The 25,211-nt window shown below is 42.6% G+C and overlaps 2 protein-coding genes across 2 annotated transcripts in view; one reads left to right on the plus strand and one right to left on the minus strand.

Moving 5' to 3' along the window:
* Positions 1-25,211, minus strand: part of LOC126101297 (uncharacterized) — a 557,599-nt gene that overhangs the window by 441,654 nt on the left and 90,734 nt on the right. The gene's annotated exons all lie outside the window — the stretch shown is intronic.
* LOC126100742 (uncharacterized) lies at positions 2,957-15,023 on the plus strand. Its single transcript, XM_049911364.1, has 4 exons — positions 2,957-2,991; positions 7,899-8,207; positions 11,602-11,698; positions 14,778-15,023. The coding sequence occupies exons 1-4, from the start codon at positions 2,977-2,979 to the stop codon at positions 14,966-14,968; spliced, it is 612 nt and encodes a 203-aa protein (XP_049767321.1). The 5' UTR covers positions 2,957-2,976; the 3' UTR covers positions 14,969-15,023.

Genomic DNA, 25,211 nt, shown 5'->3' on the forward strand with positions numbered 1-25,211 from the left:
GAATTTTTTAACACAATCTGTTGCATTCTGTTTGTCAAGTATGATTCAAACCAGCTGTGTGTAAAGTTCCATAAAACTTGAGTTTCTCTGAGAGAGTATCGTGATCTACACATTCGAAAGCCCTGAAGCAATCACAAAAATATCAAATGGCGATATTTTATTATTTAAGGCTTGCACTGTTTGATGAGTGAACGTATAAACAGCATTCTCAGTTGAGCAACCTTCCTGGAATCCAAGCTTTAAATTGCTAAGTAAATTGTTCCCACTTGCGACTACGTTGGAGCACATTACTGTTTCTAATATTTTGGAAACATTTGTCAGTAAGGAAATTGGACGATACTTATTTAAATCTACCTTGTCACCATTCTTATGAAGTGGCTTGATAATTGCTTATTTTTACCTGTCTGAAAAAATTCCCTGTGCCAGTGATTCATTTCTTATAACACTAAGGATATTAATTGTTATTTTTAAAAGGTAAAACGAACGTTACCAGTGTTCATTGACATCTATAACATTCAACTTATATACAACATTAAAGAAATTACCAAAATATCAATAAATGCCATGTGTAAATTTTATGAAGTTAGATTGGTGGCAATATAATGCTAAGTAACACCGGCGTATTTTCAGCATCTGATGAATTTCCTTTTACGTAATCAGGTTCTTCGTCACTGTCATCAAAAAATGGACCACTGTTGTTATTCATATTCACGCCAACTGTCTGTAAGTCCGTCTTACATAAAATGGTTGCGGGAACTGGGCTGTTCCCTCTGACTGACGTGTTAGGAATAATCCCACCTCTTGTACAATCGAAATAGGGGAATCCGTAGACTTCTTTTTAACAAAGCAGTCTCTTCGATCAACACATGGAGAATTGATCCAAGGGATCGCTTTGTTAAAAAGATGTCTACGGATACCAGTGACTGGTGCTGGCCCAGATTTTGATTGTACGTGAGATGGGATGCTTACTACACGTCAGGGGACTTGAAGATGGCGTAATGTAATGCGGAAACTGGCTGCACAAATAAAATAAAAGTGGAATTTTAGATTTCCGAAGGTGTTTTCATTTGTCATTTTTCCACGCCACACTTCCATCTCTGTTGGCACCGCACAGTTTTCATCAAAAGACAAGAAATAACCACGACAGATAAAGTGACCACACTAATTCTCACTTTGATTCGCCAACACCTTGAATTTAGTATGAAAAGAGGAATATTTTCAGGGCATTTTCTCTGAAACGATACGTTAGGCACTATGTTCAAAAAAGAAATTAAAAAAATGGTTCAAACAGCTGTTAGCACTATGGGACTTAACTGCTGAGGCCATCAGTCCCGTCCGCAGCTCGTGGTCGTGCGGTAGCGTTCTCGCTTCCCGCGCCCGGGTTCCCGGGTTCGATTCTCGGCGGGGTCAGGGATTTTCTCTGCCTCGTGATGACTGGGTGTTGTGTGATGTCCTTAGGTTAGTTAGGTTTAAGTAGTTCTAAGTTCTAGGGGACTGACGACCATAGATGTTAAGTCCCATAGTGCTCAGAGTCATTTGAACCAACCATCAGTCCCCTAGAACTTAGAACTACTGAAACCTAAATAACCTAAGGATGTCACACACATCCATGCCCGAGGCAGGATTCCAACCTGCGGTCGCGCAGTTCCAGATTGTAGCACCTAGAGCCGCTCGGCCACTCCGGCCAGCAAAAATAAATAGGCGGCCTTCAACCTGTACTTGTAAACAAATACAAACTCACAAGGAAACAAAAGGCAATCGGATTTTTGTAATTTTTTATATTAATGGTACAAGAAGTTCAGAACTCAAATATCAGCCACCAAAAGATGTTAAAAACACAAAATAAATTAAAAAACCTCGATAAAATCGAGTTCGAACTTTCCCGAGCAGCTTCAATACCGCAGTGTATGGTCAGTTCTTCACTAGGCACAGTGGTCCTGTGGTAGAATGCCCCCTGCCACTTGTGGGGCCTGCATTTGATTCCCGACAGATGCACATTTTTAGACATACGGTTATGTTCTACGAGCGTTTCCATGTTCTACGAGTGTTTCTATGAAACGTAAAACACACAAAGATGGGAAAATAATCAGCAGTGCTGAAGACGTAATCGCTGGATCAGTGATTCGTCTTGTTTCGGTGATTATTTTTTTGGTTTTTCCCGTTCACTTCGAATACCTACGTAATTTAAACTTAAAATTAAACAAATATATGCTAATTAAGACATATCAAATCGTCATGTTCTTGAAAAGTGCACGTCTTCTTATTTCTAATCACATGTCGCAAACAAAAATCCAGTTTCCATTGCGAATATAAATTTTTAAACACTCATCTTTTATAAAAAGTTTTAATAACGATACCTTAAGTTAAAGACAGTATAAATTAAATTATTTTTAACTCTATGTATTTTACGCTTCACGGAAATTCTCTAGAACAAACACCTTTCTTTAAAAGCATGCATCAGTCGGGAATGTAATGTAGGTGCCACACATGGCAGGAAGGCAGTTTACCACAATGGTACACTGCCTGTGAAGAGCTGACCATACTTCACAGTACTGAAAATGCTCAGGCAACTTCACAGTCGATTTTCTCGGGAATTTTTGAGAGTTGCATCAAACCGCGTCTGACGTTGATATCTGAGCTCTAAACTCCCCGTAACATAAAAAAAAATCCAATTGCGTGTGATCTCCTTGTCAGTTACGTAACCTTGTTTTTTTTTTCGAGTGATGATTAAAACTTAATGTCTGCTCCTCGTACCAGAGTGTGGCGTCTGCAGCAGCGGCGGTTAGGCTAGCGGGCGGCGGTCGCGCGACAGTGTGAGGGTTTCGTAGTAGCGACGTAGAAAGTCCGCGCCCGGAGACGGCGGCGGGTGTGTCGAATCCCCGAGCCGCGCCAGAGACGGGACCGCCGCCGGTATAAAAGGCCCGCCGGCTCGGATGGGCGCCGTCACAGACCACACAGCTCCACAGCAGCGCCAGGATGGCAGCCTTTAAGGTGAGGACCGCCTCGGCCAACACTTCCGCTGATGCTTCACTCTCAAAGCCTAAGTACTTCGTAGCTCTGCGCCGTCCAGTCAGGGTCTTACTTAGATGTGCCAATGACGCGAAGTCATGATTCCGGATTGTTTCCATCTCATCTTACAGAAGTTCCGTGTGTGCGGTGGCCTTCAGGTCTTTGGAAGTGCAGCAGATGCCCATTCTGTAAGGGTAAAGATACTTTCAGCCACACGAAAGTTCGATTAACTCGACCGAGTTGCGCGACGGGACATGTCACTGCACGTTACATTCGTGAGCGAATACCGAAGACACAGATTCACCAAAACTAATTGCACAAACTGAGATGGTGATAAATGGGAAGATTTCGGAGCCTTCAGTGAGACGGTAATACGATTGTCCACCGGAATACGAGTAAGCAACCACGCGGCACGGTGTTCATTCATTTCTTCATGTTCGGATCTCTCACAGGTCTGTTAGCACTCGTACATTGAAAACAACGTTTTCGGGTTCATTCCAGCACAAATTTCATACGTTCGTCCTAAGAGTAATTTCAGCAGTATAAAGTACGCTACGAACATAAAAAGTACCGTCATACACTGTTGCCCATTAACAGTATATCTATAAATTTTCTCCGGCGATAGCAGTAGTCCTATGTTAGCTATGACAGGTATCTGACTGATAGTTGCATTGATTAGTTATCGACCTAGAGCAAGACATTGGATGTTAGATTAGGACTTTTTCTCCTCTCAACTGTCAATACAGAAAGAGGAGAAGGAAAGGTAAAGTCACGGTCGCAGGCTCGAATCCTATCTCGGGCATGGATGTGTGTGATGTCCTTAGGTTAGTTCGGTTTAATTAGTTCTAAGTTCTAGGCGACTGATGACCTCAGAAGTTAAGTCGCATAGTGCTCAGAGCCATTTGAACCAAAGGTAAAGTCATAATTCTATACTGAAGTGCGTTTGTAGACACACACTGTATTCTATTATCGCTTCTGATCACATCATTTCTGCCGTTTATGATATTTCCCTGTCTATTGTAGTGGTTTGTAGACAGCCGTTTTGCACTGGAGCAGCCGCGCGGAGTGGCCGCGCGGTTAGAGGCGCCATGTCACTAATCGTGCGGCCCCTCTGTACAAAGGTTCCGACAGAGAAAAAGTATGAATTATATATCTTAGTGTTGTAATATGTCGTTAATAAATCAGCATAATGATTAATCGGCTTACCAACACTTTTTAAAGCCTCGCAGCTGGAGGATTTTCAAGTGGATTCGTTGCTACAGACAACCAAGAGCAAGTATTTAGCTTTAAAGCTACAAAACTTACAGAGATTCATTTTCTCTGACCTAAAGGCACCAGGCTGTTCAAACACGGCTTAACCACAGACAGTATGCTGAATGAAGGAGGCCCGTTTGGTAGTTTATAGTACGGCGTTGACTAGACAGATACTCGACAACAATAATTTCATGGCAGTTATTACGGAGAACACCGGCTGAAGCAACTAAAATAGAGGCACTGTTGCCTTTACAGGCAGCAACAACACCGATGATGACGACCTAAGTACAGAGACGCTCACTGTTTCAAATATCCGTCATTAATGGGAGCGAGCCATAAACTGTGACGGCGCTTAGTAGGCCACAGATGCAGAGTCATGGTATATTCAAGACAGCTTCCTTTTTATATGGAGGATCAGGATAATCGACATGACAAGATAAATCATTTCCTGATACACAACAACTACTTATCCGACCGGAGCTCGAATTTGAAAACCACTTTTTGTCGATAATACGTTTTACGACGTCGTTCGTACTTCGTTCTTTTCAGTTGAGTTAAGCCCCAATTCCCCCAACGTAACTCTAGCATCTCGTATTCATCCACTTCACATAAACTTAGTTTGACGTAGGTAACATCACAAACTACAAATTATCTCTTAAGTTACAAGCAAGCTAATCCTTTCCTTACTGAATGCTTTCGTTATATGTGCAGTACAAATTAAATTTATCTTATAGATACTTTTAGTTATATGTTATTATCAGTAACTGTCTAACCTATTTTTTATTCAGCGAAATGCTTTATACATGTCACCCTCCTCCAAGTACTGCTTGTTGACTTGCTCAGTATGTATGTATGAGTAGGAGGTGTAATGTAATCTGAACACTGATAACGAGTGTATATTTGCAAGCGTAGGAAATGTTGCACACACTAACGCTGCATGCGTTGTGACGTAGTGTGTGGAGGCATTAATGCGTGTCAGCAAAATTATTCTGTATTCACATACATTCCGAGTGGATGTCAACACCTCTCGTTAAGGAGTTGTCAAGCTCATCGCGTCTGAAACCTCCTTATAGAGCGCCAACGCTACAGTGTAAAGTGCTCCAAATAAGACAAAAATAATTTACTAATTCGCAACGGTTTTATCCTGGAGCATAGATTACTAACGATTGCTTCAAAACAAGCAACAGTTACAATTATGAGAGAAATATTGATCTACAGAATATTTCATAAATAATCGATATGGTGGAAGTACATGATAAAACAAGAAAAAACTTTATATTAAACATGGGTTCGCAATCGAACCGTTCGCGAGTTAAATTCGAATGTGTGATTACATCGCGCCACTAGCTTCAGTATCAAATATTGTCCTTGTTATTACTAACTTATTCGAAATGTAAACTTTTCGATTAAATCCGCGCCTCATTGGGCTCAAATTTCATCCTTTGGGAATGCGGTAGATGCAAGTTTTTCCGCGTTTTGTTACTGATGTCGTACGACATGCGTGTATCAGTGTGGTCCAGGATGCGAGATCTCATGACCTCGATCCTGTTTTTTTCTCTTTTGAGTCATCTCAATAGTAAAATCCACAGCAGTCCCGTTGATACAGCTGAGGAACTGGAGTAGTGAATTTTACAGTCTTGTCAAGACTTACGAGATAATTTGGGGAAAGGGGGGGGGGCGTTTGAAATAATTGGCAACTCACTGCAAAGACGAGCGCATTACTACATCCAAATGCGAGGAAGCAAGTGGAACGGTTTCTGTAACAGTTATGAGTGTACGTTAGGCCATGGCTGATATTTGGGCCCAGTTGGATGGGTACTTAATTCAAAAGATTACATTTAGAATGCATTTTATACTTTATACTGAAGTACGCAATCACACTTCCACAAGTATATCATCTGATCAAAAATGTCAGGACACCTATTAGCTTATGAAGGCTTGAACTCTGCTCAAGACACAGTCAGTGATGTGTCTGAATGTCTGTGCAGGAATGGAAACCCATTCTTCCTCAGCAGCCGAAACTAGAAAAGGTAGTGATATTGGACACTGCGATCTGAAGCGAAGTCGACGTTGTAACTCATCCAAAATGTGTTCCATTGGGTTCAGATCGAGACTACGGGCACGCCACTCCATTTCAGGAATGTTATTATCCACAAACGACTGTCTCACAGATGCTGCTTCACAATAGGGTGCATTGTCATGCTGATACAGTCACCGTCACTGAACTGTTCCCCTACTGTACACAGTACACAAAGCTGTAAAAATTGTTCATTTCGTTCCGCTTGCGCAATGAGAAGACAACATCTCAACCACAAAAACACCACCATGCTGTGACACCACTCACGACGGCAGGTAATTTTCTCCAGGATTTCGTCAAATCCAAACCCTGGCATTGGATTGTCACGAGGTATCACCACTCCAAATCATTCGTTTCAGTCACATATAGTCGAGTCGCATCGCTCTTCACCCCACCTCAAGTTTCGCCTAGCACAGACCACGTAAACGTGTGGCTTTTGAGGAACAGAAGAGGATCGAAGCGTTTTCACATGTAGTGCTACAGGAGAATGTTGAAAATTAGGTGGACTCATAAGGGGCCAACGGTTTTGCCGCAGTGGTAACACCTGTTCCCATCAGCTTTCAGGTATGGCTAGCACTTGGATGGGTGACTGTCCGTTCTGCCGAGCGCTGTTGGCAAGCGGGCTGCACCCAGCCCTTGTGAGGCAGAGGGGCTGCTTGATTGAGAAGTAAAGGCTCCAATCACCAAAACTGACAACGGCTGGGAGAGCGGCGTGTTGACTACATGCCCCTCCCTGTTTACATCCAGTGAGCCTAAAGGATGAGAATGACACGGCGGTCAGTGAGTCCGATTCGGCCTCCGAGACCTGTTCGGATTTCCGAGACCTGTTCGGACGGAGTTGAGTTGATAAGACAAGGAATGAGAAGATTCTCCGTAGGATCAGTGAACATGTGGAAACTACTGACAAGAAGGGACTGGATGATAGGGCATGTGTTAAGATATCAGGGAATAACCTCTTTGTTACTGCAGAGGGAAAGAACGGCGTAGCAGAAGACAGAGATAGGGGTACACCCAGCAAAGAACTGAGGACGTAGGTTGTAAGTGCTACTGGGATGAAGAGGTTGGCGAAGGAGAGGAATGCGTGGTGAGCCGCGTCAAACCATGACTCAAAAGAAAAAAAAAAGAAAGAAAAAAACTGTTGTACCATTGTTCCCCATTCTTTTTAACTACATATGCGCAATCATTGAGGTAGTTGGGCAGTTAGTAGCTGCTTGGAATTTACAAGTGATCCTCTCATTTCATCCTGACTGTCCCATCCTGCTGTCACTGCTTCACTACTGGCAACACAATACCATCCGCCTCCTTCTACACTGACTCTCGTGACACCTAGCGGTCACTTACCCATTCAAATCAGGTACCATTGCATGGAGGACATTATTAACCAGGTAGAGTATCTTACAAACAGCTCTTTTGCAGACCCATTTTTAGTGGAACGTTCTTCCTTCTATTATATACGCATTCGTTCGGGTCATATTGCGTTCTTAATAATGGTAAACCGTCTACATCCTTTTGCAATGCTGGTGTAGCTACAGAAGCCCCCCTGTTTGTGTGTGTACAGAAGATGTTGGCAGCAGCAGTTATGGCCGCAGTGTGCTTGCACGCAAGCGCAGGCGGCCACGGCGGGGGCGGTGGCGGTGGCGGGGGCGGCCACGGCGGTGGTGGAGGCGGCGGAGGATACTTAGGACCCGGCGGTCACGCGCACTCGTACGCCTACTTCCACGGGCCCGTGGAGGGCGGTCACCACGAGATCGTCGTGGACGGAGGCGACGGCGGCGGCGGAGACGGTGGTCACGGGGGCGGACACGGGGGTCACGGACACGGCGGACACCACCACACCCACACCGGCGGGAAGTACGTCGACTACGTGGTGAGTTACATGCCGCTGTTGTGCGAGACCGTAAGGACACTGAACCAGTGTGTAATGTGGTCACTTCCAGGCGCGTTGCATGGTTTCCGTACTGGTGAACGCTGCGACATTTTGCGATCAGAACCACTTAACTACTACATAACATCAAACGCTAACACAATGATAAGCTCAGTTCAGCAGTCGATGTCACACTTTATCAGAACACACCTCGCTAACAATGAAGCGTTTTACAGAGATCTTTACTACGGCGTATATTAGTTTCGCTCTATGCTCAATGTTTTTCGTGTTATAAATTCCGAACTGGTTTTCTTATGTTTCTCGTGTGTGCTCAATACGCGGCGTTTATGATTTCGCACGACGAAACAGCGATGTTCCGTGGTGTCACGGGTCCTGTGCTGTGATTGGCTGACAAAAGCAAGCCGAGTAGTCGCCATCTTGGTTAAAGAATTACCGAAATTATCGTGATTCATTTACTGGTTTTCGTACTTATACTTGCGTCTGACGAAAATACGTAGTTTACGTGATACATTTCATTAAATACATCCCCAAAATGCCTTATTTTTAGAACGGTTTGTTGTACTGAAGCGTCGTGAAATGTGACGTCGGCGGCTAAAAGTGCTACTGCATTTGGCTCTGAAATAACGCCTGGATTTGCATCGTGTTTCTAATTTAACTGTTATCCAGATCGTGTCTGCGTGCATTTCACTCCAAACTCAGGGTCCAAATTTTTGCCAAACAAATCGCACACTGAATTCATATTGTGCTGTTTTCAGATTCGCGGTATGCTGCGGCTATTTTCAAAGAAAAGAAAACTCCCAAGTATTCGGGCACAATACGCTCACAAAAAGAAACTTTCTAATAACGCACTTTACTCCGCAAATGCCGCCAGCAAGTAAGGGAATTCTTAGCAACTAATAAAGATAACAGGACATTACGCGTACTTCTCTCCTCCAGTAGTACGTAAAAGTATCACTATATGGTGTCACTTATGTTAATTATTGTAATGCAGTCTAGCGAGACATTTACAAACTTACCTTGCCTTTCCTACAGTGGATAAAACGGCCAACACCACAACATCAGAAACAAAAATCTATCTTCAACACTAACGAAATATTAACATCAAACGTCGATTAATGGCGCATGAAAGCAGAACAGAGATATACAGAGACAGGGATTCGATGGCGGAGGGTCAGTCGCTCTGTTGGTTCCCTTTCGTTGTAAGCAACAGAACGTGAAAATAATGCGAAATTTGATAGGTTACTCTTAGGCCGAGCGGACAGAACCTTCGGGAGATCTCTAAGAGCTGTACTCCGTGGAAGCCACGCCGCTAAATCTCTATCAAAGACAACTAACTGGCATTTCAAGGTGTAGCTTTAGGAAAAGCTACTACCTGTTTGAAAAACGTCACTTAGTATCAACAAAAAGTATTTAATTCTGTGTCGGACTTATGCGAGGTCAGCGTCATGGCACTGCGACACATCGCTCCGTGTAAACTGTAACGATTCCGATACTTCATACAACCGACTCAGGTGAATGGTCGTACTGAACAATTATCATTAAATTTCGTATTGCAGTTATTAATCTGCGAAAAGAATCATGAAGATTAGAGTTTAATCATCTTGTAAGTAGCCAAGATTATCTCAAATCTAGGCATCAGGCACCACCAACTACAATTTTTGTTTACAGCAGTCGGAATACGATTTTTAAGTAACGAAATGTGAATTGGTTTGGTGGTGATGGTGTAGCAGATGGAAAGTGGCGGAGGGGGGGGGGAGGGAGGAGGGAGGGCGCAGATGGCAGGCTGTTACAATTTTCACCTCTGCTGCTACATATAGATCCTGATCAGAAACATCCTATATCTTGAACGAATGTTGTTGTTCAGCTTTTCACACATCCAGATTAACATCATCACCCTGTTGTGTTGTATTAGTAGGCAGCCATTTTGTTCAGCCAAGTTTTTTGACCTTCTGATTCTGAATATGAAGCAGGCAACCATCTGACATCCCCTGAAGCCAGTTGCCTAACTGCAGGCGCCTAGGGCTACTACGCACATTTTCTCTGTAAAAGCACATTTTTAAAATTCTCAATAAATGTGCCGAATGCAGCCGAGAATATTGCCTAACTGGGGGTCTCACAAGGACCTCTTCCCGTTGTATTAACACATGTGTCAACGTCGAATCCCTCCCTGATCACGCCAGAGCAGGACGTGAAATAGGAGGGCCGAAAAAGCATAAGCAGCTTCTGCTGCAACGGATGGTTTTCAAGGGTTCCTAGTGGTTCCGAAAAGCAAAAATTGCGGTCGCACTGCAGTCCAAAGGAGTTTGATCACATTCAATGCTGACGATGTCCACAGACAAGGGCTGAAACATACGATGATGCCAGCAGCGGCACAGGATCTCAAAAACATCTTCCTGTGTTTCATCGCAGTGCGAACTGTCTTTTTCAGTCGCGACATTTGTGAAACTCAACGTCAATGGGAAAGGGATGGTTTCATTGACACCCTTTATGAGGTCTTTTGGTGTCTCTTCTGAGACTTCTGGCTGTGTCTGTAAGGTTAACCTTGGCCACCCATAAGAGAACCGCATGATTTCAATGCTGGGTGTCGCAGTTCTGACCTCCATCTCAGAGGCGTGAAAAGAAGGGGTGAAATGTAGGTAAGAGGTGATGTGACGATCTTCCCACAATGTGACGTGTCCACTTTGCCGAAGAGCGGAGTTGTGGTGAAAGTTGGTGTCAATGTGAAATCATTAACCCACATTACATCACACATTAACTTCTGAGCCCTGGCCTCTTTTTCTAATGTTTCGACACTTTGCTGTTTGAAGCGTCTGCGGGCCCGAGGGTGAAGTCGCAGGGCTCGACGCTTTTGCACCGTTACAGAGGAAGGTTCTAGGCACCTTTGAGCCTAAATTTCAAACTTATACATTCCAATAGGAGAGAATTATGGTGTTTCGGGAAAAAGACCCTTTAATTGCGTAGCGCACTGTATTTCACTGACCATTTACTTACAAATGTCACACATACTATTATTAAATTTTAAGGCTTTTTAAATGCAGTGATATACAATATTTCTAATTAATTATTTTTAGCTGCAAGAGAATACTTATCAAGTTGTACATCGAATATAAACAGAAAACAAGTAGGCTAGGTTGTTCCGTTATAAGTGAGCCATACAGAGTTGAAGCAGCTACACCTTCTGACAGTTGTTAAGTGAATATACCGCCGCGTGTAAGCCCATCTCTGTAACTGAATGTTCACTAATCTCATGCTATCTGTAGCTCCATTTCGTATTTACCGTATGATACCATTATAAGCATCAAAAGTAATGGTGTCATACAGTTTCCATATGGTTGTGACAGACGCCGTAACTGAAGCGTTTCTCTCTTTATCGCAGGCTCATCCTCGGTATGAGTACGCATACGGTGTAGCTGACGGCCACTCAGGGGATCACCACAGCCAGAAGGAATCCCGAGATGGAGACAAAGTCGTTGGTGAGTATCGACAACCATTATTTGACAGTAATTTCGTCCTGCATCACAACTGCTTCGTATAATAAACATATATCGATGTCGGTAACTAACCAAGAGAGACCAGTACAGTAATAATATACGCAGGTGGACCATAAATAGCCGTGCGAACATTAGAACGGGCCACACACTGAGATTTCGTACGTCATGTGCAACCCTGTTTGAACCAGCATCAGTTTTGAAGTAGCCTCTTTCACTGCAGTAACAGTCTTCGTGCTTGCAGAAAGGTAGCATGTGCTTCCCAGTAAAGTGGCTTTTATAGAAGAAATGCACTACGGTAGGTAGATTATAAATTATTTAGAGAATTTAGATTACAATGTCGATCCGAAATCGCCGCAGCATAGAAGTTTAGCAAAAAAAATGAAACGATCGTATGGCATTGATGGTCGGGAGTCTCTACCTAGGGAATTTCGGTTGCCGAGTTGCAAGTCTTTTCAGTTGACGCCACATTGGGCTACTTATGTGTCAATGATGATGAAGAAAACAACACAAGACCCAGTCCTCGAGCGTAGAAAACCTCCGATCCGGCCGCCAATCGAACCCGTGGTCACTGCATGGCACTTAGACGCGGTCACCATTCAGCTAAAGAGGCGGATTGGTTTGACCAAAACGCAGCATGAAATGACGATCTGCCACAGGTGTCGCATCGCTAAGATCTAGGCCTTGGCTAATAGATATCAGCACTTGAATTTAGAAGCTACCTTCTTCAACCACCTTACCTTAAAGTTTTACGGTAATTTGTCTATCACTTATCGCTAATTTCACCACTTTTAACGATTTATTAATGTGAAAAATATAAAGATAGTCCGTGTTTCAGAGTTCAGGTTGAATTTTAGGTCCCGCAGTAACTGCTAATCAAGAACAAATGTTAGAGGGCGAAAGGGCATACGACCCTAATGGTCCCATGCCTGGTGTAACACTGTAATGTTCAAACCAACCTAGGGGCTGGGAAGAACTCCGCCTTTGGCGTTCTTTAAACATACCGATATAATGTAGAGCAATTCCTTTAAAAAATTATGTAATCGAATTCGTCCTCGTTGAAACTATAACAAATCAACAAAGAAATTGATATAAAAATAAACGAGTTTTGCTCCTCTATGATACCAACAGAACACTCGCGCACACGAGAATTACGGCTCTCCCACCTGCCCCATGCATGTGGGTAATCCACGTGCCTGAGTGACGTATTTCCACTAAGGCCGGCAGTCACTGCTGTTTACCGGAGGTAATTCTAAAGTGACTGCGGAAAGAAAGGAGGACAATTCGGATTGGACAGGGGATCAGCTGCATATTTTCACAAGAATGAAAATAACCCACTGCAGTTCAAAAGTAATAATGATGTATATAATTACAAGACCAGGAGAAAAAATGACATTCACTGCCCAGATCAAGGCTACCTTTAGCCACCAAAATTTTTGAACAGTAACTTAATGATATAATGTGACCGACAACAAAGTTAAATTTGAAAACAAACTGCAATGTTTCTTCCTGACAACTCCTACTATGTAGAAAAATTCTTATTTATGTAATACACAAAAGGCAGTGGATAGGAACTATTAATTCCCATCTTTATTTAAGGGAAGAAAAGCTCTTGCCACTGTTCAGCATCTAGCCTGATTTACATATGAATGTAAAATAATTAGTTTCACATCATTACCATCAATTGTAGAAATCGTCCATGGAACTAATGTAAGTAATTTAGAGAAAACACGGCAAACCTAAATCTAGGTGGCTCGCAGAGAATAGAATTGTAAAAAGCGATCAAAATCTTTCCGTTCGAAGGCCGTACAGTCCAGAATCGATATTTCAGTCAGACAAAAACGCGTTGAGCATTGAGGCAATCATCCCACCAACGCATCAGGTTGAGGACATCTGCTAGGTGGTGCTGCATGAAGAACTCCGTACCTGCCTGCTGTACATCCGTGTCCAGCGCAATATGTCTTCACTTTTTCAAGGGCTTTTTTTAGGGACCGAAGGCGTGATAATCGCATGAAGAGAGATCAGGGCTATAAGGTGAGTGCTCGAATGTCTCCCAGTTGAGTTGGTGTAACGTCTGCGTTATGAGACTTGCGAAATGGGGACGCGCGTTATCACGAAGCAGCATGGAACTTGGCACACAATTCCACATTTGTGGTTTCCGACGGACACGCTGCCCTACACACATTCTTTGTTGTTTGATGGATGTCTACCGGTGTTTGCCCTTCGGCACCCAAGTTCAAATGTGTGTGAATTTCTAAGGGGCCAAACTGCTGAGGTCATCGGCTCCTTAAACTAACTTATGCTAAGAACAACACACACACCTATGCCCTGCGGGAGGGCCCACGCAATCCGTGACATGGCGCCTCAAATCGCGCGGCTACTCCGCGGGGCTCGGCAGCCAAGAAAAGGACACCACGTTGGTGCGTTTGGACGCATTAGATAACAACGGCGGCAAAGTTCGCGTTTCCGCATTTACCGCAACGTACGTCAGAGAGCTACGAATTCCACGCTAATCCCTTGCCTACGCCTCGGTGCTTGTATATCCGCGTCGGCGCCGCGCTACGTTGTATAAACGCTGCAACAACGCCGTGAAACTGAAACCTTTTGATCGCCCCTTACACAAGAACTACAACTGAAAACAAAGTCAACTACTCTGATAGAAAGGTGACAACTTCCCTTCATAATTTATTACTCGGCCTCCACAGACATGCAAAATGCATATTTACCTCCTTACTTCAAGTGAAAGGTGCAGGGAACCGATTATCCCTTAAATAATTTATACTTGATTCGAGATACTTTCTTCTTCTTCAGTACTAAGAAATACAAATTCTAGAATCCAAACATATGGACGGCTGGTTTGGTCGAACCTCGGACGTTCCTAATGTCTTAGGATCTGAATTTTTATATGTTCTCATTGTTAAATTAAATTAAAATCCATTCGCTTGCATCTCTTTTCCTGCATACATTTTATTTCCATCGTCACCCCCACTGTAAAACACAGAAGCAAAGAGTATGTACTGATATGTATTAAAATTTAACACCAGACTGCGTTTTCCCGTTATAGGAGAGTACACGATTAAGGAACCCGGCGGCAACGTGCGGACTGTGAAGTACCACTCCGACAAGAAGGGCGGTTTCTTCGCCGAGGTCCATAACAGCGGCGGGAACGACCACTCCGGAGGCACCTACGGAGGCTACAGCCACGGAGGACACGGAGGCGGCGGCGGCGGCCACGGAGGCGGACATGGGCACTAGTAATACGACTCGGCGGAACCACTACAATACAAGCTCAGCTTAAGCTTTTTGTACTTTCCTGTTGAATTTTTGTTTGTATATAATTTTTACAACTGAATTAAAAAAATAATTTATTACGATTCGAATACCGTCAGTTGTTCTGTCTTATTCCTGGAGGCGAAAAGTCTCACCAACACCCCTTTCAATCTGCTCCATAGATCCATGTTTTTATGTCACCTTCACCCGTATCTGGAGTCCAGACTGTTATTCTAAATGAAGCATATTTTACGGTAAACAGAAGAGCTGAGCAACATGAAATTTCTTCATATTCTTAACTTAAAAGTTGGTTCCATTGACTGAAGAGAAATGGAATTATAAAGGACTCTGGTTTCATACTATAAAAGCGTCAGTTAGTGTTACCAGCTTAAGATCGAGACAAGACTGACTGAGACAAGACAGCAGGAATTTGATATAAGTAAATAACAAAACATATAAAAGTGGGCAGCTTGGGGGTATGGACGCCCTGTAACTGGCTAAAACTTCTTAAGGAGCGCTGACCTGTCAGAACTTTCCATCTGCCTAGCATTCTCTCGTTCTGAGACTTGGTGTCATCTACTTGTAATAGACCCTTTTTGGATTGCAGATGATATGAACAGGCAAAGTGCTGCATCTTTATCTGCATCTACATACATCCTCTGCAAGCCACCGTACGGTGCGTGGCGGAGGGTACCTTGTAGCACTACTAGTCGTTTCCTGCACCACTCGCAGATAGAGCGAGCGAAAAACGACTATCAATACGCCTTCTTGTGAGCCCCAATTTCACGTACCTTATCTTCGTGGTCCTTACACGAAAAGTATGTTGGTGGCAGTAGGATCATTCTGCCGTCAGCTTGAAATACCGGTTCTCTAAATTTTCTCAGTACTGTTCCTAGAAAAGAAGATCGCCTTCCTTCCAGGAATTCCCATTTGAGTTCCCGAAGCATCTGCGTAACACTTGTGTGTTGTTAGAACACACTGGTAACAAATCTAAGCTACACTGTTCTGTCTTGGTAATTCTTAGCTATGTTCAGTTCATTTCTGATGGTAAAGCTTAAATCACATTTAGATTTGTGCTGCAGTTGTCAAATGTTTGCGCTTGCTGGTACCAGCAACGTATTAACACGCTGGCGTTCGTAATACTGCGCTGACGCTTTGTTAAAAGTGTTAGTAAAGTTCAGTTAATAAACCCTGATGTATATAGTTACATACTTTTACAGTGTTCACACTCCTGCTGACCTGGTCATTCATATATGAAGAATAAAGCAAAAGTCGTACTTTCAGTCAGTTTTCTCTCGCTGCGTATCGGTCGTTCCCGTACGGTGGCTGACACAAATACACAGTAGGATATGCACTCAGAAGACTTTTCTCACAAGTGCCACGAAAGTAGCATATATTCTACGCTTATACAAAATATATAAAAACATAAAGTCTTTCTAGTATTTGCTTTCTCAATAACAATATTCTCGTCTGATGATACAGGTTAAGCTTTCACGGCTGGTACTATCTCATGTAAGACTTCCGGGCTAATAGGCCGTGGTCTATACATAAAACTTTCCCCTAACGTTTCCTCTACGCATGCTGACCGTTGTCTATATAAAGATTCAAACCACCACCCCAGACAAAAAGGAGGTGTGATTAAAACCTTGATATACAGGGCGTACAAAGTCTAAGAATGACTTATTTGAAATTCAAGAAGAATGGTTATTCCAATAAAGAGGTAGATGGAGTACTCCGTCCTTGGAAGAGAATCAGGATAGCGAGCAACAACGGCCACCAAACTCGAAAGTTTTCCTTCCATTCGTCACTAAGATTGCAGATTGCATTGGGAAAGTGTTGAGCAAATATGGTGAGGAATCTTCCATCAGATCCACCACGAAGATAAAAGAATGTTTAAGATCGGCAAAAGATGTGCGACATCCTTCGGCTACATCGGGTGCATATAAAATTCCTCGATGTTGTGGACTGGTTTACATTGGTACCACGAAAACAAAGTTAACACTTGCCTGGTTGAACAAAAGAGGAATTGTGGCCTGGGACACATGGATAAGTTGACCGTAGCGGAACATGTTCACCAAGAGAGTAATCATATATTAAAATTCAATGAGGCGAGCGTCATATCGAAAAACATCTCATTATCATGCGTTCACGTATATAGAGGCTTTTGAGATTTAAAAACACGTAATAATTTTAACAGAAAAGAGGAAGTGTTAAATTAAATAAAATTTGTATGTAAAAGTTGCAGCGTGAGAGTGACGATCGATTACTTTCAATCGAATATGTTGACATTACCAGAGATAATCTCGTAGCCGGCGTCACGTAATGGACTGAGGTACCCTCTACACTGCCCATATATTCGGCGCTCCCTCGATTTCTGATCACAGTTCACCGCTTTATCTCTAAATATGTCTCCCGCAGTCGAAGAGGAAAAGTTCGGAGACAGTTTTTAAAATCGACCACGGTGTATTAGCCCAGATGTTCTAAGTGAATTTCCTCATCTGATCTTCACGAGCCCTTATACCAACTTTGACTGTAGGACCTTGCTTACACAACCATGATACTTCTGAATCATAACATAAACAAAAATTCACTCAGAGACTGATAGTGTGGAAAATGAGGATATCATCTCCACCTTACTAAGAGAAACGTCCATAGTTTGAGACTAAAAGTCTAAATTTAATATTGTACAGTATAATGACCAGTAACGTAACCTTACCCTACCGGCAGAATAAAACTTGGAAAAAACATTTAGATGGTATAAAAACGTATGCAGTGATTTTAAGAAGGGTCATCCTCGGGAAAAGTACGTCACAAGCACAATGGCATGGTAGAATTTTCAATATTAGATCAAATAAAAAGTGAATTATCATGAATAACTCCGTCAGTTTCTTCTTTAATATATAAAAGTCATCTCATTTCCCTTCTGCTTTTGGAGTATCAGGCCCTAATGGCTATCGTACAGTCTGCTCCGAAAGTCCTGTCACCCCAATCCTTTTTGGTCATAATGTTTATTTATTTATTTGTTTCGAAAATGTCACAGCAAATATGTGACAAACGTTGATACGTTAAGTTCCAGCTTGTTTAATGACCCAGAACATCAGTATGGGCACCATTATCACTGCGGCAAAAAATTATGCTGCGCCAGGTCCTGCGTGAATTTCACGGAAGCATAGGCAGTTTGATTTCCTTGAGTGCCTCCCTAACAGCTTGCTTCAATTCGTCAATTGTCTGGTATCGTTGTTTCGTGACATGCTGCTTAATATTCCCCACAGGGAAGTGTCGCATAATGTCAGATCCGGACTCCTAGGAGGGCCCTCGACGGGCGCTGGTAGATTCAATGATCTTGTCCAAATTCACCTCTAGGGTAACATTTGATATAAGAATTCTCGAACGCGGAAAGCGTATCGGCCAGGAGCTCCATCTTGTTGAAGCCAACTGTCACCAAGGATTTTCAGTCTCTGGAGCTCTGTAATAAAACATTCGCGCAACATTTGCAAATAAGAACGTTGGTTCACCGCACCGTCAAAGAAATGGCGGCTCTATGAGGTACCTACTGGACATTGTAACGCTGATCATAACAAGTGGGGAATTATTCTCTAACTCTTCATAACAATACGCATTTCCTTGCTCCAGAAAAAAAATTCCCCTATTCCGACAAGATCGATAAATTACACATTCGCCTGAGAAGAAAATTTTGACCCGTCTTGGGAGCGTTACAAACACATCGTGTAATCTTGAGCAAGCTTCATGTCTTCGCCGCATGTCCTCATCACCCAACTCATTTTCGAAAGTTGGCCTAAAAAAATTTAATTCCAGATCTTTCATGTGTGTCAGCTTAGTAGTTTTTGGAATTCCAAGTTCATCAGATCTTTTCCACAATTATTTTATGGGAGGTCTCATCACAGAATCCACCAGAACTGCACATTTGTTATCGTGTTGACGGTCGAATTGTGCTCTTTCCATCCAAAATGAATCCAGTTCCGGAGAGTTTCTGTTGCCATTGCAGTATCATTCGCTTTGGTGGAGCTTCTATATGGAATCGTGTCGCAAAATACCGTTGCACATCTCTTATAGTTTTCCCGATGTGTGCATGTTCATGAGCCCATTCACTTGACAGATCATGTGTGCACTATGAGTGCACAGTCCTGACACGTATATCTGAAACATAAAAAGAAAGCTCACACAGCAGATTAACGTGATCAACTGATAAGATTCTAAGAATGAGTTGCATAGACACTTTAAATAAAATTAAGCTTATTACTCAGTAACACGCACAATGTTCCGAGAGTCCTGGAAACATACCTCCTTTCACGTCCTGTATAACAGCAGAAGAGATGTACCGGAAGACGAATTCGTCTTTTCGCAATATTTTGTTACAAAAAAATCAAACTGTCACTGAGACTGTCCTTTCAACTTCTCGTTAGCAATATGTATGCACTAATTTTAATATGCACTCCTTGGCTTTTAACATATCATGTTGCTGTTGTGGTCTTCAGTCCAGCAGTTCTCCATGCTACTCTATCCTGTGCAAGCTTCTTCATCTCCCAGTACCTACTGCAACCTACATCCTTCTGAATCTGCTTAGTGTATTCATCTCTTGGTCTCCCTCTACGATTTGTACCCTCCACGCTGCCCTCCAATACTAAATTGCTGATCCCCTGATGCCTCAGAACATGTCCTACCAACCGATCCCTTCTTCTAGTCAAGTTGTGCCACAAATTTCTCATCTCCCCAATTCTATTCAGTACCTCCTCATTACCCATCTAATCTCCAGCATTCTTCAGTAGCACCACAATTCGAAAGCTTCTACTCTCTTCTTGTCCAAACGATTTATAGTCCATGTTTCACTTCCATACATAGCTACACTCCATACAAATATTTTCAGAAATGGCTCCCTGACACTTAAATCTATACTCGATGTTAACAAATTTCCCTTCTTCAGAACTCTTTCCTTGCCATTTCCAGTCTACATTTTATATCCTCTTTACTTCGACCATCATCAGTTATTTTGCTCCCCAAATAGCAAAACTCCCTTACTACCTTAAGTGTCTCATTTCCTAATCTAATTCCCTCAGCATGGCCCGATTTAATTCGACTACATTCCATTATCATCGTTTTGCTTTTGTTGATGTTCATCTTATATCCTCCTTTCGAGACACTGTCCATTCCGTTCAACTGCTCTTCCAGGTTCTTTGCTGTCTCTGACAGAAATACGATGTCATCGGCAAACCTCAAAGTTTTTATTTCTTCTCCATGGATTTTAATTCCTACTCCAAATTTTTCTGTTGTTTCCTTTACCTCTTCTCAATATACAGATTGAATAACATCGGAGATAGGCTACAACCATGTCTCACACCCTTCCCAACCACTGCTTCCCTTTCATGCCCCTCGACATTTATAACCACCATCTAGTTTCTGTGCAAGTTGTAAACAGCCTTTCGCTCCCTGTATTTTTTCCCTGCCACCTTCAGAATTATAAAGAGAGTATTCCAGTCAACATCGTCAAAAGCTTTCTCTAAGTCTACAAATACCAGAAACGTAGGTTTCACTTTCCTTAATCTATCTTCTAAGGTAAGTCGTAGTGTCAGTATTGCTTCACGTGTTCCAACTTTTCTACGGATTCCAAACTGATGTTCCCCGAGGTCGGCTTCTACCAGTTTTTCCATTCGTCTGTAAAGAATTCGTGTTAGTATTTTGCAGCCGTGACTTATTAAACTGATAGTTCGATAATTTTCACAACTGTCAACACCTGCTTTCTTTGGGATTGGAATTATTATATTATTTTTGAAGTCTGAGGGTATTTCGTCTGTCTGATACGTCTTGCTCACCAGATGGTAGAGCTTTATCAGGACTGGCTCTCCTAAGGTTATCAGGTGTTCTAATGGAATGTTGTCTACTCACGGGGCCTTGTTTCGACTTAGGTCTTTCAGTGCTCTGTCAAACTCTTCACGCAGTATCGTATCTCCCATTTCATCTTCATCTATGTCCTCTTCCATTTCCATAATATTGTCCTTGTATAGACCCTCTAAATGCTCCTTCCACCTTTCTGCTTTCCCTTCTTTGATTAGAAGTAGAGTTTCCATCTGATGTCTTGATATTCATACAAGTGCTTCTCTTTTCTCCAAACGTCTCTTTAATTTTCCTGTAGGTAGTATCTATCTTACCCCTAGTGATATATGACTCTACATCCTTACATTTGTTCTCTAGCAATCCCTGCTTAGCCATTTCGCACTTCCTGTCGATCTCATTTTTGATACGTTTGTATTCATTTTTGCCTGCTTCATTTCATTTACTGCGTTTTTATATTTTCTCCTTTTATCAGTTAAAGTCAATATTTCTTCTTTTACCCAAGTTTCTACTAGCCCTTGTCTTTTTGCCTACGTGATCCTCTGCTGCCTTCACTATTTCATCTCTCAAAACTAGCCATTCTTCTTCTACTGTATTTCTTTCCCTCGTTCTTGGCAATCGATCCCTAATGCTCTCTCTGAAACTCTCTCCAACCTCTGGTTCTTTCAGTTTATCCAGGTCCCATCTCCTTATATTCCCACCTTTTTGCAGTTTCTTCAGTTTTAATCTACAGTGCATAACCAATAGATTGTGGTCAGAGTTCACATCTGCCCCTAGAAATGTCTTACAATTTAAAACATGGTTCCTAAATCTCTGTCTTACCATTATATAATCTACCTGAAATCTTCCAGTGTCTCCAGGCCTCTTCCATGTATACAACCTTCTTTCATGATCAATGAACCAAATGTTAGCTGTGATTAATTTATGCTCTCTGCAAAATTCTACCAGGCGGCGCCCTCTTTCATTCCTTATGCACATTCCATATTCTGCTACTTTTCCGTCTCTTCCTTTCCCTACTATCGAATTCCAGTCACTCATGACTATTAAATTTTCGTCTCCCTTTCACTATCTGAATAATATCCTTTGTCACATCATACATTTCATCAATCTCTTCGTCATCTGCGGAGCTGGTTGGCATATAAACTTGTACTACTGTGGCAGGTGTGGGCTTCGTGCCTATCATTGCTACAATAATGCGTTCACTATGCTTTGTGTAGTGGCTTACACGCGCTCCTGTTTTTTTTATTCATTATTAAACCTACTCCTGCAATACCCCTATTTGATTTTGTATTTATAACCCTGTATTCACCTGACCAGAAATCTTGTTCCTCTTGCCACCGAACTTCACTAATTCCACTACATCTAAGATTAACCTATCCATTTCCCTTTTTAAATTTTCTAACATACCTGCCCGATTAAGGGATCTGACATTCGACTCTCCGATCCGTAGATCGACAGTTTTCTTTCTCCTGATATCGACGTCCTCCTGAGTAGTCCCCGCCCGGAGATCCGAATGGGGGAATATTTTACCACCGGAATATTTTACCCAAGATGAAGCCATCATCATTTAATCACACAGTAAAGCTGCATGCCCACGGGAAAAATTACGGCTGCAGTTTCCCCTTGCTTTCAGCCGTTCGCAGTACCAGCACAGCAAGGCCATTTTGGTTAATGTTACAAGGCCGGATTAGACAGTCATCCAGACTGTTGCCCATGCAACTACTGAAAAGGCTGCTGCCCTCTTCAGGAACCACCCGTTTGTCTGGCCTCTCAAGAGACAGCCCTCCATTATGGTTGCACCTACAGTACTGCTATCTGTATCGCTGAGGCGCGCAAGCCTCCCCACCAACAGTAAGGTCCATGGTTTATGGAGGGGGGAATATATTATATGTTTTACGAAATATTTTTCTTACATAGTCATTAGTTCGTCTTCATTATTTACCATCAAAGTGAAAAACTAACTTATTATAAGATACGCTTCAGGCTCTCTTAATTTCAGAAAAGGTGAAACTAGTTAAGAATTGATTCATGTAGTTATATGTAGATTTGAGCCAAGCTATGAAGTCGAGTATGATATTCATAATCCTAAATATAAGAGTACATACGCACCGATGAGGACCTAAGAGTATCACACAAAATTTCTGGGAGCAACAGAAAAAGTTTAACAAGATCACGACATTTTTAAACGGGGACAAATCAATATTTTGTTATTATCTTCTCCACTGCTTGATGTGTGTAACCCACTCAACTACAAGGATTAGGTGAAGAGGCTCAGCAAGCTACGCTAGCGATAAAAAGTTAAGAATAATAGTATATTTCCTCAAGAGAGTATCAGAAGAGTTACAGAACCAGGTCTAATGCACGGCTTTCTGGATTGGGAAGGAGCGCCTGGTCTCCGGCACAAATCCGCGCGGCGGACCTGTGTCGAGGTCCGGTGAGCCGACCAGTCTGTGGATGGTTTTTAGGCGGTTTTCCCTCTGCCTCGGCGAATGCCGGCTGGTTCCCCTTATTCCGCCTCAGCTACACTATGTCGGCGATTGCTGCGCAAATACGTTCTCCACGTACGCGTACAGCATCATTACTCTTCCACGCAAACATAGGGGTTACACTCGTCTGGTGTGAGACGTTCCCTGGAGGGGGGAGGGGGGGGGGGGGAATCCACTGGAGGCCGAACCGCACAATAACCCTGAAAGAGCGGTTCGTTGAGGGGCGGGGGAGGGGTGAAGTGGACTGCAGTAGTCGTCGTGGGGTTGTGGACCACTGCGGCTCCAGCGGGGATGGATCCTCTCCGTCGTTTCTAGGCCCTCGGTTAACATACAATACACAACCAGGTAAAACGTAATCAAAAGACATTTGGCATACCAGGTGCCCAAAACAAATATTGAGAACCGTTATTAAACCGAGATATCTTGAAAACACAATAAAAATCTGAAAAATCATTTCCACTTCCATAAATATCAGTTAAAGAGGGAAACGGTCACCACTAATAAACACATGTACAGCAGCAAAGAGGTATTCGCCCTTAATGAGGTGTTTCAGCGGCTGAGTTGGCAGTAGATCTAACTTAGCAGAAAAAGCACTTGGTTCCGGCTGATAGCTTGTAGTTCCCCTCCAGAATGCGTGTCAGATACACATTGCCGGTTCAAGACCTTAAGATCTCTGCAACCAACGCAAAGGAGACAGACTTCTGTTTGGACTGGTTCCCTAAGAGCAACTCGATGGCGACAACCATTACCGTCGATTAAGAGGACAAATCTGGAAAAAATATGGTTGCGGCACCTCCACTTTGCGGCGCTGATCATCAAGGAAAGTGTGAATGATGCTTCATCAGACCAAAGCCTCACAATCAGTACGAAATTGTGTCAAAGGTAGTCTATCCCCAGTCCCATACGTGGCTAAATTTGGGGAAACGAGCTTAACTAAGTTTTGTTTTTGTCAAAAATGTTAAATTGTAACTCACTTTTTAGTTAAAAATGTCTTCCAATAGTTCCAGGTAACCATAAAATACAAAAAATTTAAAAACAATATTTTTTACGAAATTTATTTTTAAGAGGGTTAGTCAGGGATTCACATCTGTGATTTCAATCCACAGTTGTCAAAACATATGAAAGATTTTGAAAACTCAAGTAATATGTACAGTATAAATTTATTAAGCTATTATTCGAATTGGTATTTTTCAAGACTCTTCTTTCTATTTTCCATTGTTTGCCACATTCATTTTGGTGTTCTGTCACAGCGGATTTATGATATTGTCCTAGCCGTACACGACGCTCGTCTTATTTTAGCTGTGTCCTGATACGTCGTCACGCCTATAACATAAACTACTCTGCACTCATAGCTGATCTCGCAAGCTCCGTGCGCGAATTGTGCATCGATGTTGCTTCGGTAGCTCGTTTTAATGCTCATTTAGCGAGGAGTTTCCTCCACACAGTCGGTGACTTCCTGCGCATACTGAAGAATAACAATGCGCGGTGGTTCCATTGTAAGGTGGTTATAATTTCGCACCTTGCAAGGACTCATCTACATTCTTTGCCGTGATTTACAATCGGAACTAGGTATCATCTGATAGGTTTTACATCATATATATGAATATTTAAAGAAGAATGGCATTGTCACATACACCTTGTAAATAGTTGTTAACGCCTATTGCATGAAAGATGATAGCAACGTTATGAATGATTGCTTCTACTAGCAGAGGTTAGAACGCCAATGGGTATGAAACGGCAGGCCCTGGGTGGAAAAGCCCACGTAGGTGTGTTGGTCCAGCTTAACACAGGTTGAGTGACAGGGAATAGCTGGTGTCAGATGCTGGCTGCGTAACACAGCAAGTAGCCCAAGACGGGCGATCGGGGCACCTGAGCGCTGAAGCACAATAGACCGG

This window comes from Schistocerca cancellata, chromosome 9 (assembly GCF_023864275.1).
Source record: "Schistocerca cancellata isolate TAMUIC-IGC-003103 chromosome 9, iqSchCanc2.1, whole genome shotgun sequence".
Classification (NCBI taxonomy): domain Eukaryota; kingdom Metazoa; phylum Arthropoda; class Insecta; order Orthoptera; family Acrididae; genus Schistocerca; species Schistocerca cancellata.